Source organism: Nipponia nippon, unplaced genomic scaffold, assembly GCF_047370975.1.
Source record: "Nipponia nippon isolate SJK-2023a ecotype South Korea unplaced genomic scaffold, ASM4737097v1 scaffold_36, whole genome shotgun sequence".
Lineage (NCBI taxonomy): Eukaryota > Metazoa > Chordata > Aves > Pelecaniformes > Threskiornithidae > Nipponia > Nipponia nippon.
The window spans coordinates 2221402-2234442 of NW_028262354.1; the positions used below are offsets into that span (position 1 = coordinate 2221402).

Consider the following 13041-nt stretch of genomic DNA (forward strand, 5'->3'; position numbering starts at 1 on the left):
TCCAATAAAGATGGGTGACGGCGAGGTGTGGGCGGATTTATGGGGGGCAGAGCCCCCCCGGGGCACCCAGGGCTCTGCAGTGGGGTGGGGGGCTCGGGGGGGACACGTGGGTGGGTGCCAAAGCGGGGGGGACATGGGGTGACGCGGGGGCTGGCACCGGGATCGGGCCCCCCCGCGCCCCCCGGGCTGGGCGCGCCCCAGGGCCGAATCCTGCGCGGCTGGATCCCCGCACGGCTGGATCCTCATCCAGCCGCACCCCTGCACAGCTGGATCCCGGTAAAGTAGGATCCCTGCACAGCTGGATCCCCATGCAGCAGGATCGCCACACAGATGCATCCCCATAAATCGGGATCCCCGCACAGCTGGATCCCCGCACAGCTGGACCCCCATACGCACCCCTGCGCAGCTGGATCCCCCCACAGCTGGATCCCCGCACAGCTGGACCCCGTTATGCCAGGATCCCTGCACAGCTGGATCCCCATACAGTCATTTGCCTGCACAGCTGGATCCCCATGCAGTGGGATCCCTGCACAGCTGGATCCCGATAAAGTGGGACCCTTACACAGCTGGATCCCTGCGCAGCTGGACCCCCACATAGTAGGATCCCTACACAGTTGGATCCCCGTAGTCACACCCCTGCACAGCTGGGTCCCCCGCACAGCTGGATCCCCATACAGTCACACCCCTGCACAGCTGGATCCTTGCACAGCTGGACCCCCATATATCAGGTTCCCTGCGCAGTTGGACCTCCACATCACAGGACCCCTGCACAGCTGGATCCCGGCACAGCTGGATCCCCATACAGTCACACCCCTGCCCAGCTGGACCCCCAGACACCAGGACTCTTGCACAGCTGGATCCTGGTAAAGTGGGATCCTTGCACAGCTGGATCCCTAGGTACCAGGTTCCCCACATAGCAGGATCCCTGCACAGCTGGATCCCCGTACACCTGGACCCCCAGATACCGGGCTCCTCGCACAGCTGGATCCCCTTCAGTCGCACCCCCGCACAGCTGGATCCCCGCACAGCTGGATCCCCCACATAGCAGGATCCCTGCAGAGCCAGACCCCCAGATACCGGGATCCCTGCACAGCTGGATCCCTGCACAGCTGGATCCCCAGATATCAGGATCTTCATACAGCTGGATCCCCCTACAGTCATCCCCCTGCGCAGCTGGATCCCGGCACAGCTGGATCCCCCTACAGTCACACCCCTGCACAGTCGCCCTCCTGCACAGCTGGACCCCCGCACAGCTGGACCCCCAGATATCAGGATCCTCATACAGCTGGATCCCCCTACAGTCACACCCCTGCACAGCTGGATCCGGGCACAGCTGGATCCCCCTACAGTCACACCCCTGCACAGGTGGACCCCAGATACCACGATCCCCCTACCGTCACACCCCCGCACAGCTGGATCCCCGCACAGCTGGATCCCCCTACAGCAGCCCCCCGGCACAGCTGGATCCCCCGGCACAGCTGGATCCCGGCCTCGCGCCCCCCCCCCCCCGCTTCGCTTTCCGCCCTCCTTTGTCCCCCGCCGCCTCCCGTCGCGGCGCCGGGGCGGGGCGGGGCGCGGAGGCGTGGCCGTGCGTGCGCGCGCCCGGCCGGCCCGCCCGAGCCGGAAGCGGAAGCGCGTGGGAGCGTGCCCGGAAGTGTGTGGGCGGTGGCGGCGGTTCCGGTTCCGGCGGCCGTGCGGGGGAGGCAGCGGCGGCGGCGGCGGCGGCAGCGGCAGCAGCGAGGCGAGCGGCGCGTACCCCGCATCGGCACCGCGGCCCGGGCGCGCTCCGCCGCCCCACCGCACCCGCTTCACCCGCCGGACCCGGCCCGGCCCCCGCCGCCCCCGCAGGTGGGTCCCGGTGTCGGGCGCGGCCGAACCGCCGCCTTACGGCCGGGCCGCCCCGTACGCGCAGGCTCGGTCGCGCCGGTGCCTGGGGAACCGGCTGCCGGCGAGGAGGGGGCCGGTTACCGGAGGCGGCGGGGGGGGGGGGGGGGGGGGCGACCGGTAACCGGGAGGCCCCCGGCGAGGCGGAGGCCTTTGGCGGCGGAGCTGGGGATGGCGGGGGCGGCGCCTGGTGGAGACCCTGGGGAGGGTAAACGGGGAGCAATCGGTTACCGGGGGTCGCTGGGCGGGAGGGGCTGCGGGAACGGTGCACGGAGAATCGCGGCGGGGAGACCCTCCCGGTAACCGGGCGCCTCGCTCCGTCGGAGGGCGGTGGGGGCGGCGCGGATCGCGATGGCCGTGGGGCGGGCGGGCGCCGGTAACCGAACGGGGAGGGCACAGGCGGCTCGGCCCCGGAGCGGGGGGGGGGTAACGGCGGCGGGGAGGCTGCTCCCGGGCCGGTCCCGGCGGGGCGGGGGGGGCCGGCGGGGCCGTCGCTGCCCCGCCCGGGGCAGGGGAGGGAGCGGCGCGGCGGGCGGGCAGGCCGGGGCAGGCCGGCGGCAGGGAGCGGCGGCGGGGCCTGTAACGGGAGCCCGGCAGCCCGGACCCGGCCGCCGCCGCGGCGCCTCCTCCCTCCCCTCCCCTCCCGGCAGCCATTTACATACTTTGAACATTTCAAAGCTTGGAAAAGCCCGGCGGGAACGGAACGGGGACGGTTCCCCCCCGGGGGCCACCGGGCCTGGACGGGGCGGGGGGGGGGGGGGGCTGCCCCGGAGCCGGCGGCCGTGGCTGCGGTCGCTCCCGGGAGCCGGTTTCACCTCGGCGGGGGGAGAACAGCGCTGGATTTCCGAGGCGCTGGCAGGTAGCGCTGCCAGCAGAGCCCACCTAAAGCGATTGGAATCAGATGTGCGTCTCCAAGCGGGACCAGGAGCCGGGATTTTATTCCCCCGCCCTCCTCTTCCCTCCCTGGTACATCTGGGCGAGCTCAGCAGCTTGTGTATTTTGGCAGCGGAGCCCGTCTAGTAACAGAAGACAAACTGTGTTTGGCTTGTTTTGTCTGTCTGACGGCCCCGCCGTGCCGCCGCGTTTCGGTCGCCGGCTTTAACGGCAGGGCAGGAGGGAGGCCGGGATTAAATGCCGGCTTTTTGCGGCGGGGCGGAAAGACGGATGGGGCTGATTATGGTGAGGGAGACCCCGGGCAGAGTCTCTGGGGACGGGCAGGGTTACGGCTGGAGGTGGCCTCTCCGGAGAAATTCCGAGTGCCGCCCGCCGATAATGGCGTGTCGATGTCGCTGATGCCGATTTCCTTCTGTTTCGCAGTCAGCAGGAGGGAGAAAATGAAAGCAGGCTGCAGCATTGTGGATAAGCCAGAAGGAGGAGGAGGTAAGGAAGTCTAAAGGCTGAGTTGTTCAGCTGTTACGAATTCTTTTCCCAGGATAAAGGAGCTCAGGCGGGATTAATTCCACCTCTCCTAAAAGCTCTCGTACGTGGGCAAAAGCCGTGTGCGAGCGAGGATCGATCAGACGTCTGCTCCATGGGCTGTCGGCGAGTTTTTAAGAGCGCCGGGCTTAATATGCAAATAAATCTTCCCGGGGATGTTTTATTTGTAAGGATTTGGGATCTCGAAGGTGGATTCCCTCCGGTTTGGTACAGCTCATGCCTGGTTTTGTCTCCGTCGCAGCCTGTGATAACGGTGTGGGTGGCGTTGGAGCGTGATGTGACTTCTTCCACGCTGCCGGAGCCTGAAATTGTGGCCACGATGATTTGGAGGAGAAAAAAAAAAAAAAGGAAAAAAAAAAAAAAAAACAACAAACCTCGCGTTAGTAGTTGTGCTGGGAAACTATTCTGAGAAAGCCGAACTTGGCAGTCGCTCAGAAACATCTGCCGACGCAGTTGAAGCTGGAGCGGGCTGCCGTGCTCTGAAATCGGGGGGAGCTGGAGTCGCTGGGAGCTGTCCGCCCTCATCCCCCCCCCCCCCCCCCCCCGACATCAGCCCACCAAATGCTCAAATCTGCGTTATTTGCCTTATTTCAGCCACCTGGAGCCCAAATCGGAGCGATGTCTAAAGCTTGGGGGCTCCTTTCTGCTGCGTTTCACTCTTGTCCCTTTCAATTTTACCTTTTTTTGGTGGCGTTTGGGGATTCTCCAAGGAGAGGGGGCTGAAATGAGTAAGAAAATGAGCCGTGGAGAGGAGAGCCGGGTTTCTCTGCTTCCACGTTGGATGTTTAATAGAATTACAGCCCCCAGCGATGCTCTGCGGTCTCGCTCTGGAGAAAACACGATAAATATGCAGTAGAGCTTGGCAGTTGTGAGCTCCTGTCGCTGAGTGACTTTTTCTTTTCTTTTTTTGTTTTTTTGGCCCTTCCCAAGGTTATCATTTCCCAGAGTGGGCTTACAAGACCGAGTCCAGCCCCGGCTCCCGACAGATCCAGTTATGGCATTTCATCCTGGAGCTGCTGCAGAAGGAGGAGTTCCGCCATGTCATCGCCTGGCAGCAGGGCGAGTACGGGGAGTTTGTCATCAAGGACCCTGACGAAGTGGCTCGGCTGTGGGGCCGGAGGAAATGCAAACCCCAAATGAACTACGACAAACTCAGCCGGGCGCTCAGGTGAGCAGAAGCTTCCGTGGAGGCGAGGGGCTGGTAACGAGCCCTCCTTCCGTCCCTCCCTGCCTCGTTTGGGTAACTGATTGTAGACATTCGGTCCCTGGTTCGGTGACACCTGCGTTTCTGGGAGGTTTGTATCAAATTTTGGGTTCTGGGCCGCCAGATCTGGCTGACTGTACTTGGGCGTGATTAGAGAGACAGGGGAGGGAGTCCCTGGTTCACCGTGCCGTGTTCTGCGTCACGGTGGAAATTTGCACCTCTAGTTCAGGTTGTTATTATCAGGATGGCTTCCTTCGGGGGAGCTTTTCTGTCTCTTTTCTCAGCTTCCATTGCCGCTGCTGGCTTGAGCAATGAAGGTGTGGGAGGAAACCAGAGGTGTTACTCTATTATCGCGCCATCAAGGGTGCCGTTTCAGAGAAAGCAACTCCCCTGTCTAACATAATTTGTACTTGCCTCTCCCCTGCTAAATCCGTGCGAGGCAGAGGTTCGGTGCCAGTCCCACGGCGACGGCCTGGACTGGGTGTTTCCCGAGCCCTGATGACACAAATTTGGGTGTCCTTAAGGACACCCTCTGGCCACCACTGTCCCCTTGTGTGCGACAGGGGCCGAGTGTTCCTCGCTTTGCGCTTCACAGCTTGAAAGCCTCCGGTACAACTTCACCCTCTTTTATTTAGTCTGTAGTTTTTTCTTTTTTTCAGTTATCGCTCTGTATTTTGAAGTCAGACAGTGGAAAACTAGCACGACCCTCTGCGGCGTTTCAGCATTTCAAGGCTGTCACCTGCAGGAGTGGCCGCATTCCTGACAGGTTCTGGCATTATCAGTCTGTAACGTGGACTTCGCTGCCTTATGCCCTCTGATACCTCCTGGGTGGAGCTGACAAAGACAAACAAGGCAGCAAACACAAGAGTCTCATACTGGAACAGGAAGGAAACAATAAATTGAGTGGCACCGAGGCTGTAATTGGTGCATGGGAGTGGAAAACAGCCTCCACCTGCCAATGCTGATCGCGTCTTGGCATCTTGATGCCGAGTGGGACAGCGGCGGGGCGAGAGCACTGCAGGTATCGGCAGCCGCTTCCGCTGGGGGCCTGCGGCTCCTTCCCGGCTCCGAGCTGGCCCTGCTTTGTTCGGTGCACACTGTGGCAACAGGCACCGTGTGTTCATCTGCCTCCTAAGCACGGAGAGCGGCGGCGATAAATCCGCGTGTAACACCTTTGTTTATACACCAGTATTAGGAGGCTGAGGACAAACGGTGGTGGTGTAAGCGGGGAGGAGGCTGCGGTGGGGATTACACCCGCTCTCCCCCTGGCCGAGTTCTTCTGCCTTTGTTTGGTGCCGTGAAGGTGAGGAGGGGAGGCTGGCCGGCGATCGGGGCTGGCTCCGAGCGCCTGCCCTCCGCAGCCCTGATCAACGCCGCCTGCGAAGGCGAGGGAGTGTTTTTAATCCGAAGGTGCGAATGGGTGAGCAGAAGGGAAGCAACTTGCTGACGGGCACGAGAGCAGCAGCAACCAGCTCTCCCGATTTCCAGCCTGACGCCCTGTACGCTGTTACAATACCCTGAGCCTTGAAGATTGCAGAAATAACAAACAAATCTGAGGCTAGCTGGGTAATTTGGTCCCTTTTGCTCAGCTCCCTCGTTGCGCTGAGTTTTCTTCTTCCCCAGCCCGTGTACGGGTTCCCCTCTTTCAGGTTCTGTGTCTTAGCACAGGTTCACCCGAATTTTCCCCTCCTGTAACGTTTCCCTGGCAGTCACGGCCCACGTGGAGCGACCGTGCCTGTTTCACTGGCCGCGGGGCGCTTGCACGGATGGGAATAGGGAGGCAGTGCCGGCGCCGTGCGGGATGCTTGTATGAGACCCCCCCAGCCCATGGCACTGGTCCCAGTTTGGACAGGGGTGAGAACAGCATGTACAGGCTCAGCGTGTTGTTCGGCTTTCGCTTCCCTTCAGGATCTTACCTTTTCCCACATGTTCTAAGGAACATAATGACCTGTGCAATGGTTTGAAACCTACTGCTGAAGAATGCGTTGTAGAAGGAGTGGGTGTTGTTTGGAAACTTCCCGATCGACTACTGTTTTCTTGTCCTCATAATGTAAATTCTCTGGGCGGCTTCATTTTTGTAGCTATGTCAGAGGTGGATGTTGATGGCGCTAAAAGAAACGAGACCTTTAAACAGATCACCACGTGCTTTGATCGATCCCTTTAACTTCCCTTAACAGATACTATTACAACAAGAGGATTCTCCACAAGACAAAAGGCAAAAGGTTTACCTACAAGTTCAACTTCAACAAGCTGGTGATGCCCAACTACCCGTTCATTAACATTCGGCCTAACGGTGAGTGCGGGCTCGGGGCTGCTGCTTTGAACCGTCCCCGCTGCTGGTGTGTGGAAGGGGGCCGGGACCGACCCCGCAGCCTCTGCAGATCCCTTCTCGGTCATCGACGCTTGCAAGGCTGCCGGGGCAATCAGCGCTGCCGTGGTGGGAATGTCTGGACCTTGATAAAGCCTTATCTGGAGCGCTCTTTCCCTCGGGTTTGTCGCAGACGCATCTGTGGTTGCCTTCAGGGGAGACCGGAGGTGGTTTGGTTTCCTATTTGAGCTTGCTTGTTGGACTGTCTGTAGGGGTGCCGCGGGTTTGCTTGGCTTTGCCATCGGGGGGGGCGGGCGTCCTTGGGATAAGAGGGTTTTAGTTCTGTTGCAGGGACCTTGCCTCACTCACATGCTCGTCACGTAAGTTTATGGTGCCATAGAAATGCGAGCCTTCTTGACAAGGGGCTTAGAGGTGCATGGCGAGGCATGCGTGAGCGCTATCAGAGAGTTCGCAGCTTAACAGCAGTTTGCTCTCCTCCCTGCTTCTGCAAAGGCCCCTTGTTTGCTTCAGTTCTGCTCCTCTTCTATCAAAAGGCACTTTTCCTAACCAACTTCTGCCTCGAGTTCAGAGGAACGTAATAGCCAGCGCAGAGCAGTTTCCAGAGAAGAGTAGTAACTCGTCTGAGTTTGACTAAAATCACAGGTATTTCTCGGTTCTCCCTGGGGCAGAACGGCGCGCTGACGTTCAGGATAACGAAAAAGAGTTTGGGAATGGAGCGTAATTGTTCCCTTCTCGTCCTAAAACGCCTTTGAGTCTCTTGCCAGGAGCAGTAGCCTGAGTTCACTCCGGGTTTGTCCCAGAGTCAGCAGTACTGCTGTGGTTTCTCTGGAAGAGGGTCCTTTGTTCGCAAGATCCTTTTTGGTGGAGTTAAGTCCCCCCGTAGCTAGATTTCTACAGCTGGGGTGATTGCCTGCGTAACTGCACAGCCACCACGCAAGCAGGGAAATTAGTGGCCGTCGAGTCCCTCAAAAAAAAAAAAAAAAATAAAAATAAAAACCCTTCTGGAAGTCATTACAGCGAGGCCCGAGACTGCAAAACTCTCCGCAGCAAAGAGAGCGCGAAGGCAGAGGCGCCTGAACCAGCCTTTCTCACAGCGCCGGGCGCTTAGTTCTCACCTCGCGGAGAGTGCCCCAGGGGAAGCCTTGAAGATTCGTCTAGCAGGGAGAGAGCAGGGGAAAGTGGGGATTGAATGTTGACTCTGAAACCCCGGCGGCTGAGAAAAACAGGTTACATGTGGGCAAGAGTGTTTCTCATCGGCGCTCGCGTAGCCTGTGCCTACGTACGGCGCTGCCTGCTCGTTGGTCTTGGCAGTTGAAGCGACCTGCATCCCCCCCCCCCCGCCCCCGGGGAGCCCCAGCCGGGCGCAAACGTGATTTCGAGGCATTGTCTCCTAAGCAAACGGTAACCCCAAAACGGGGCTGGGAGAATAGAAATATTCATAAAGGCGTTCTGCTTCACCTGTGTGGGACACGCTGCCTTTATGGCAGCGGGGAGGAGGAAACCTAGTCTCCAGGAGTCCTTAGCCGAAGCACGGGGGTGTAAGATGTAGTACGAAGCTGCACTGCAAATCTGTAATTACTTGCAGCAACGAGTCTGGGCAGTTCCAGCTCAATATTGCTCACTGCTGTTCCTTTTCCCTGTTTGCAGCCACTCCCTCCTATCTCTGGGGCATGCATTTAAAAAAAGAAGTTTGGAGAACTGGAATGCACTTGTCTAATTACAACCTGTTTTCTTTCCTTCTGGCTGGGATGGGGGTTGGGATATCAAACCTGTTTGGGGCACTGGAATCGGGTTTCTGCTCTCGGCTCTCACTCGCGCAGTTTTGAAGGGAAGGGAGAATGAGCGGGCGCGTTGTGGAGGTGAGAAAGCGGGTGGCAGAATTTGCCTCAATATGGCTCGTTATGGCACGAGTGAGTCGTAGACAGGCGGCTCCGTAGGCACGGCGCTGGAAGAGGAGCCAGCGAGAGCTGGCAGCGTTACTGGCAGAAACGTTGGAGAGAAGACGTCTTCCCAGAAAAGCACAAATCAGTGACTTTCAGTCAGCCCTGAGAGCTTGAGGTTTACCAGCAGCGCTTCTGCCGGTGGCGTTCGAGCACGATTGCTTAACCGAGCTCCTAACGCACCGTCGTCGAGACGTTTTCTGGTTAAACCAGAGCGAGGAGGTCAGGGGAGGGCATCCGAAAGTGGAAGTTGTTTCGGTGGCACTGGAGGTTCACAAAACCTCAGGCGGGGCGGAGAGAGGAGATTCATCCCCAGCAGTGGCGAGGGTTTGAGGTGGGCAGACTGGAGCTATGCAGGGGAAGGGAGCAGATGGGAAAGGCACCTCCCGTCTCATCGTCTGCCGCCTTGTTGATAGCGCACGGTATTTTTGTGTTGCTCTTCCAAACGCCTGCGGGCGCAGCCCGAAGAGCAGCTCTTTACCTGTGATTTAACTCCCTCAGCAACCGCGCTCTTAACCCTCTCCCGTACTCTTTCTCTTTTCCCCTCCTGTCCCAGGTGTCGTGCCGCAGAGCGCTCCTCCTGTCCCCACGGCTTCGTCCCGCTTCCATTTCCCACCGCTGGACAGCCACTCTCCCACCGAAGATGCCCAGCCCAGTCGGTTCTCCGGCGGGTCCCTGGTCCCATCCAACCCAGAAGCGTTGGGTGACGGCGGCGAGAGGAAGCCAGACATGCCGGAGCTGGAGGACGGCTCCTCGGATTGGCGCCGCGGCGTGGATCTCATGGCCTCCCGCAACGCCGTGGGCGCTGGTAGCGTCAACCACCAGAAGCGCAAGCCCGATATCATGCTCCCTCTCTTCACCAGGCCCGGGATCTACCCGGATCCTCACAGCCCCTTTGCCGTGTCCCCTCTGCCGGGGCGCGGCGGGGTCCTGAACGTCCCGATCTCTCCTGCGTTGTCCCTGACTCCCACCCTTTTCTCCTACAGCCCCTCGCCGGGCCTCAGCCCCTTCACAGGTAGCAGCTGCTTCTCTTTTAACCCCGAGGAAATGAAACACTACCTGCACTCGCAAGCCTGCTCCGTCTTCAACTACCACCTGAGTCCGCGGACTTTCCCCCGCTATCCGCTCATGGTGCCACCACTACAGTGCCAAATGCCCCTCGAGGAGCAGCCCCAGTTCCCCATCAAGCTACAGCCTCCACCCGTGGGGCGCAAAAACAGAGAGAGACTGGAAAGCGCTGAGGAGCCGGCGGCCCCCCAGCTAGCTACTCCTCCTCCCAGGGTCAAGGTCGAGCCCACGATGGACAAGGAGGCAGAGTCCGAAGAGCCGCCGGCGAAAGGCAAAGACAAAAGCGAGAGAGAGGAAGGCTCCGGCGCGGCTGCCAGCCTGGAAGAGGAGAAAGGGCCCGTGTTTGCCAGACCAGCTGCCCCGTCGTGGCACCCAGCCCCACCGGCACCCGCCCAGGCCGGCTTCTCGGCTGAAGAATCCCAGGAGCAAGGGGAGAGCAGCGGGGAGAAGTCATCCCGAGAGGCTGCCGGAGAATCGGGGGCGCAGGAGAAGAGAGAGGATGCCCTGATGCCTCCGAAGCTGCGTCTCAAGCGCCGCTGGAATGGTGACCGGCAGGCGGACGTCCCCGAGGAGCGCCAGAACGGCCGAGTCCACTGGAACGGGGCGCTGGGCAGCCCGCACCTCGCGGCGGGTCCCAAGGCCGTGACGGCCACGGCTGCCTCCGACACCTAAGCCCGAGGGAGCCTCGCAGTCCGTCTGTGCTGAAAACATCTGTGTATTTATGTAGCAAGGTTGCAGAGCGTGGGGGGCGGGCGGGGGGCTGGGGCTAGCCTGGTTTGGTAATTCTAGAAACTAGGGGTTTTGTGTTCTTTGTTTTCGTTGTTGAATTGCAGGTGAGACACGGTTGTCTTGCTCCGATTAGGAGAGGCGAGGGAAGCCGGCCGCTCTTGTGCGCGAGCTTCAGGCCTTGCACGAACTCCAGCGGGGTTGAGGCCTCCACCGGGACGGAGGAACTCCAGACACGGTCTATTTTATATATGCTCTAGTATTTATAGAAGCAGGAATCTCCAAGTTCATCTAGTTCCCCCCCTTTTTTTTTTTTTTTATATGTATGGAGCCTGGTGCGATGGCGGGAGAGGATTTCCTGCCCGTTCGGGAGGTGCCGCGCGTCAGCCTCGGAAGCCGGCTGTGTTTCGGGGAGGGGCTGGGGGACGGGGCACGGGAACGTTGCACTGTCGGCGGAGCGGGGAAGGTTTGCAGAAAGACACAACTGGGCAAGGCGCCGGCGAGGTGGGACGCTGCGGGAGAGGGAGCCGCGGTCCCGGCGAGCGGATCTCGGTAGCGCTTCAGGATACGTTAGTCGTCCTTTTCGCCTTTCTGAAATACTGCAGAAGCCATGAGCAAAATATTAAAATCTTTCAGGGAAGGGAGTGGGGTGGGAAAAAAAAATAACCTAATGCCTTTAATATACGCATTAAAATGTACCCTAGGTTTTTTTTTTTTCCTAATTGTATGGGTGGAGTTGGGAGTGATTGGAAGATTAACGCTGAAACGATTGTGGTGAGTTCATAGAGAAGGAATGACAGGAGCTTTGTTAAATCTTATTTCCTTTGTTTGGTTCCCCTATCACTTTGACTCATGCCTTAACTACGTGTACACTTTATGCGAGCAGGGGCTGTTGAGAGGAGCAGCCTGGGCCCGGCCCGGCCGAGGTCGGCTTTTGCGGCGGTTTTGGGCTTTGCCCGATGACGGAGAAGCGACGGAGGGGCGGCCGTGCCCGCCGGGCTCCGTCTCCGCAGGCTGGGTCGAGGCGGGGTTCGCGGTGTAAATCTTGCTGTATTTTTTGCTATAAATCCGCTATTTCCCTACGCGGCTGCGTTTCTCGTTAGGCTGATGAACTTAGGCTCCGGATTACACCGAGGAACGCGCTCGTCTCCTACTGCGTCGGGACGAATCCCTAACAATTCCTTGAAAGGAGCTTGGAAACAACCGATCTCCAGGGGGATGGAGCCGTATCCAGAGAGCGGCTGATTATTCACGCGGTCGTAGGCGAGAGGCGTGCGCGGGCAGATTTCTCCAGTCGAGGACTCCGTAACTGGTGTAGGAGGGAGCGTGTGTGAGCACAAGATTATTTGCAAACGCTATTAGGCAGGTAGATGGGGCTGGTCGGGCCCTGCCGAAACGAGATGCCGTGCGTGGTACCCGAGCGGTCCTGGGGGCCGCGGGGGCCGTGATCCGTTTACCTGGGCGAGCTCGGCTCGGCGGCTGGGCTCCGGACCCCCCCGGATTTACCTCCACGGCCGGCGCGGAGGAAAAAAGGGGGGGAAGGAACCCCCCGGCCCCGGAGAGGGGGTCAGCGAGTGAACTCAGGAATTAGAAACACGAGGCCTTTCCCATCAGTAATGCATATCGTCACCCCCCCTCGCGCCCAAGTGCCGGAGCCGTTCGGGGAGGGGGCCGAGGGGGGGGAGCCGCCTTTCTCGCCCTTCATTTAAGGCAAAAAAATGGGGGAAAAAAAAAAAGTGGAACTGTTGTTTGGCTTTAAAAGTTTGTAATCGGTTTTTTGGGGGGCTGGGGAGGGAGGGGGTGTTGTCTTCATAGCCATTGCACTGCAAACCGGGAGCTCCGCGTTCAGGGATAAAGGACTCAGGTTCTCAGGACAACGGACCAGTGACCGGCTGCGGGTGATGGGCTCCGCTTCGGGGGGACACACACTCACACACACACACACACATACACACACACACAGCCCCCCCCCCGTCCTCGCCGCCGCCGGCAGCGTCGCCCGCGGCCCCGCCGGCGCAGGGGGTCCCCGCGGCGCGAGGCGGGGGCTCCTCCCGACCAGACTTCACTTTGCCTAGCAGCAGCCTCGGAGGAGGGCGCTTATAAATACATTTTAAATAACGAAAGCAGAAGAAAAAAAAAAAAAAAATTATATATATTCCGATGTGCCAAAATATTTAAACTTGTAAAGTTTAAATGGTTGAAATCTCAACGTCCACCTGTATTAATTAATCAAGAGCATGTTAATGTTTAAACCATTTTTGCTTTGTTTAGTCATAGAGAATCGGTAGGAAAGAGACTTTAACCGGACAACCAGCAGAAAGCCGAGATCGGGGGGCAAAATAACGATCGGGACGGGGCGGGGAGGCCCGAGCCCCGCGTCTCCCCGCGGCTGCGGAGCCGAAAGGAGCCAGCGCGCCCGTCCCGGGGAGGAGGAGGAGGAGGAAGAGCCCCTC

At 59.4% G+C, this 13041-nt stretch overlaps 1 protein-coding gene across 4 annotated transcripts; it reads left to right on the plus strand.

Moving 5' to 3' along the window:
• Positions 1-1655: 1655 nt before the first annotated feature.
• On the plus strand, positions 1656-11216 carry ETV3 (ETS variant transcription factor 3). Of its 4 annotated transcripts, none has more exons than XM_087772328.1 (5): positions 1656-1848; positions 3202-3264; positions 4252-4489; positions 6703-6818; positions 9351-11216. In XM_087772328.1, exons 2-5 carry the CDS (start codon positions 3219-3221, stop codon positions 10532-10534), a joined length of 1584 nt encoding a protein of 527 aa, XP_087628454.1. In that variant the 5' UTR covers positions 1656-1848; positions 3202-3218; the 3' UTR covers positions 10535-11216. The 4 variants fall into 4 exon arrangements, 3 of the variants coding, with proteins under 3 accessions (XP_087628454.1, XP_087628453.1, XP_087628456.1); XR_015707862.1 differs by lacking the exon at positions 1656-1848 and having other exon boundaries at positions 3177-3264; positions 9351-10593; positions 10696-11216; XM_087772327.1 differs by lacking the exon at positions 1656-1848 and having other exon boundaries at positions 3177-3264.
• Positions 11217-13041: the final 1825 nt, after the last annotated feature.

Bases quoted from the DNA above. Each gene is read 5' to 3' on its own strand.
- ETV3 (XM_087772327.1), top strand. From the start codon at position 3,177: ATGCCGATTTCCTTCTGTTTCGCAGTCAGCAGGAGGGAGAAAATGAAA. The intron at 4,490-6,702 runs GTGAGCAGAAGC...TTCCCTTAACAG, and splicing joins AAACTCAGCCGGGCGCTCAG to ATACTATTACAACAAGAGGA. The intron at 6,819-9,350 runs GTGAGTGCGGGC...CTCCTGTCCCAG, and splicing joins CATTAACATTCGGCCTAACG to GTGTCGTGCCGCAGAGCGCT.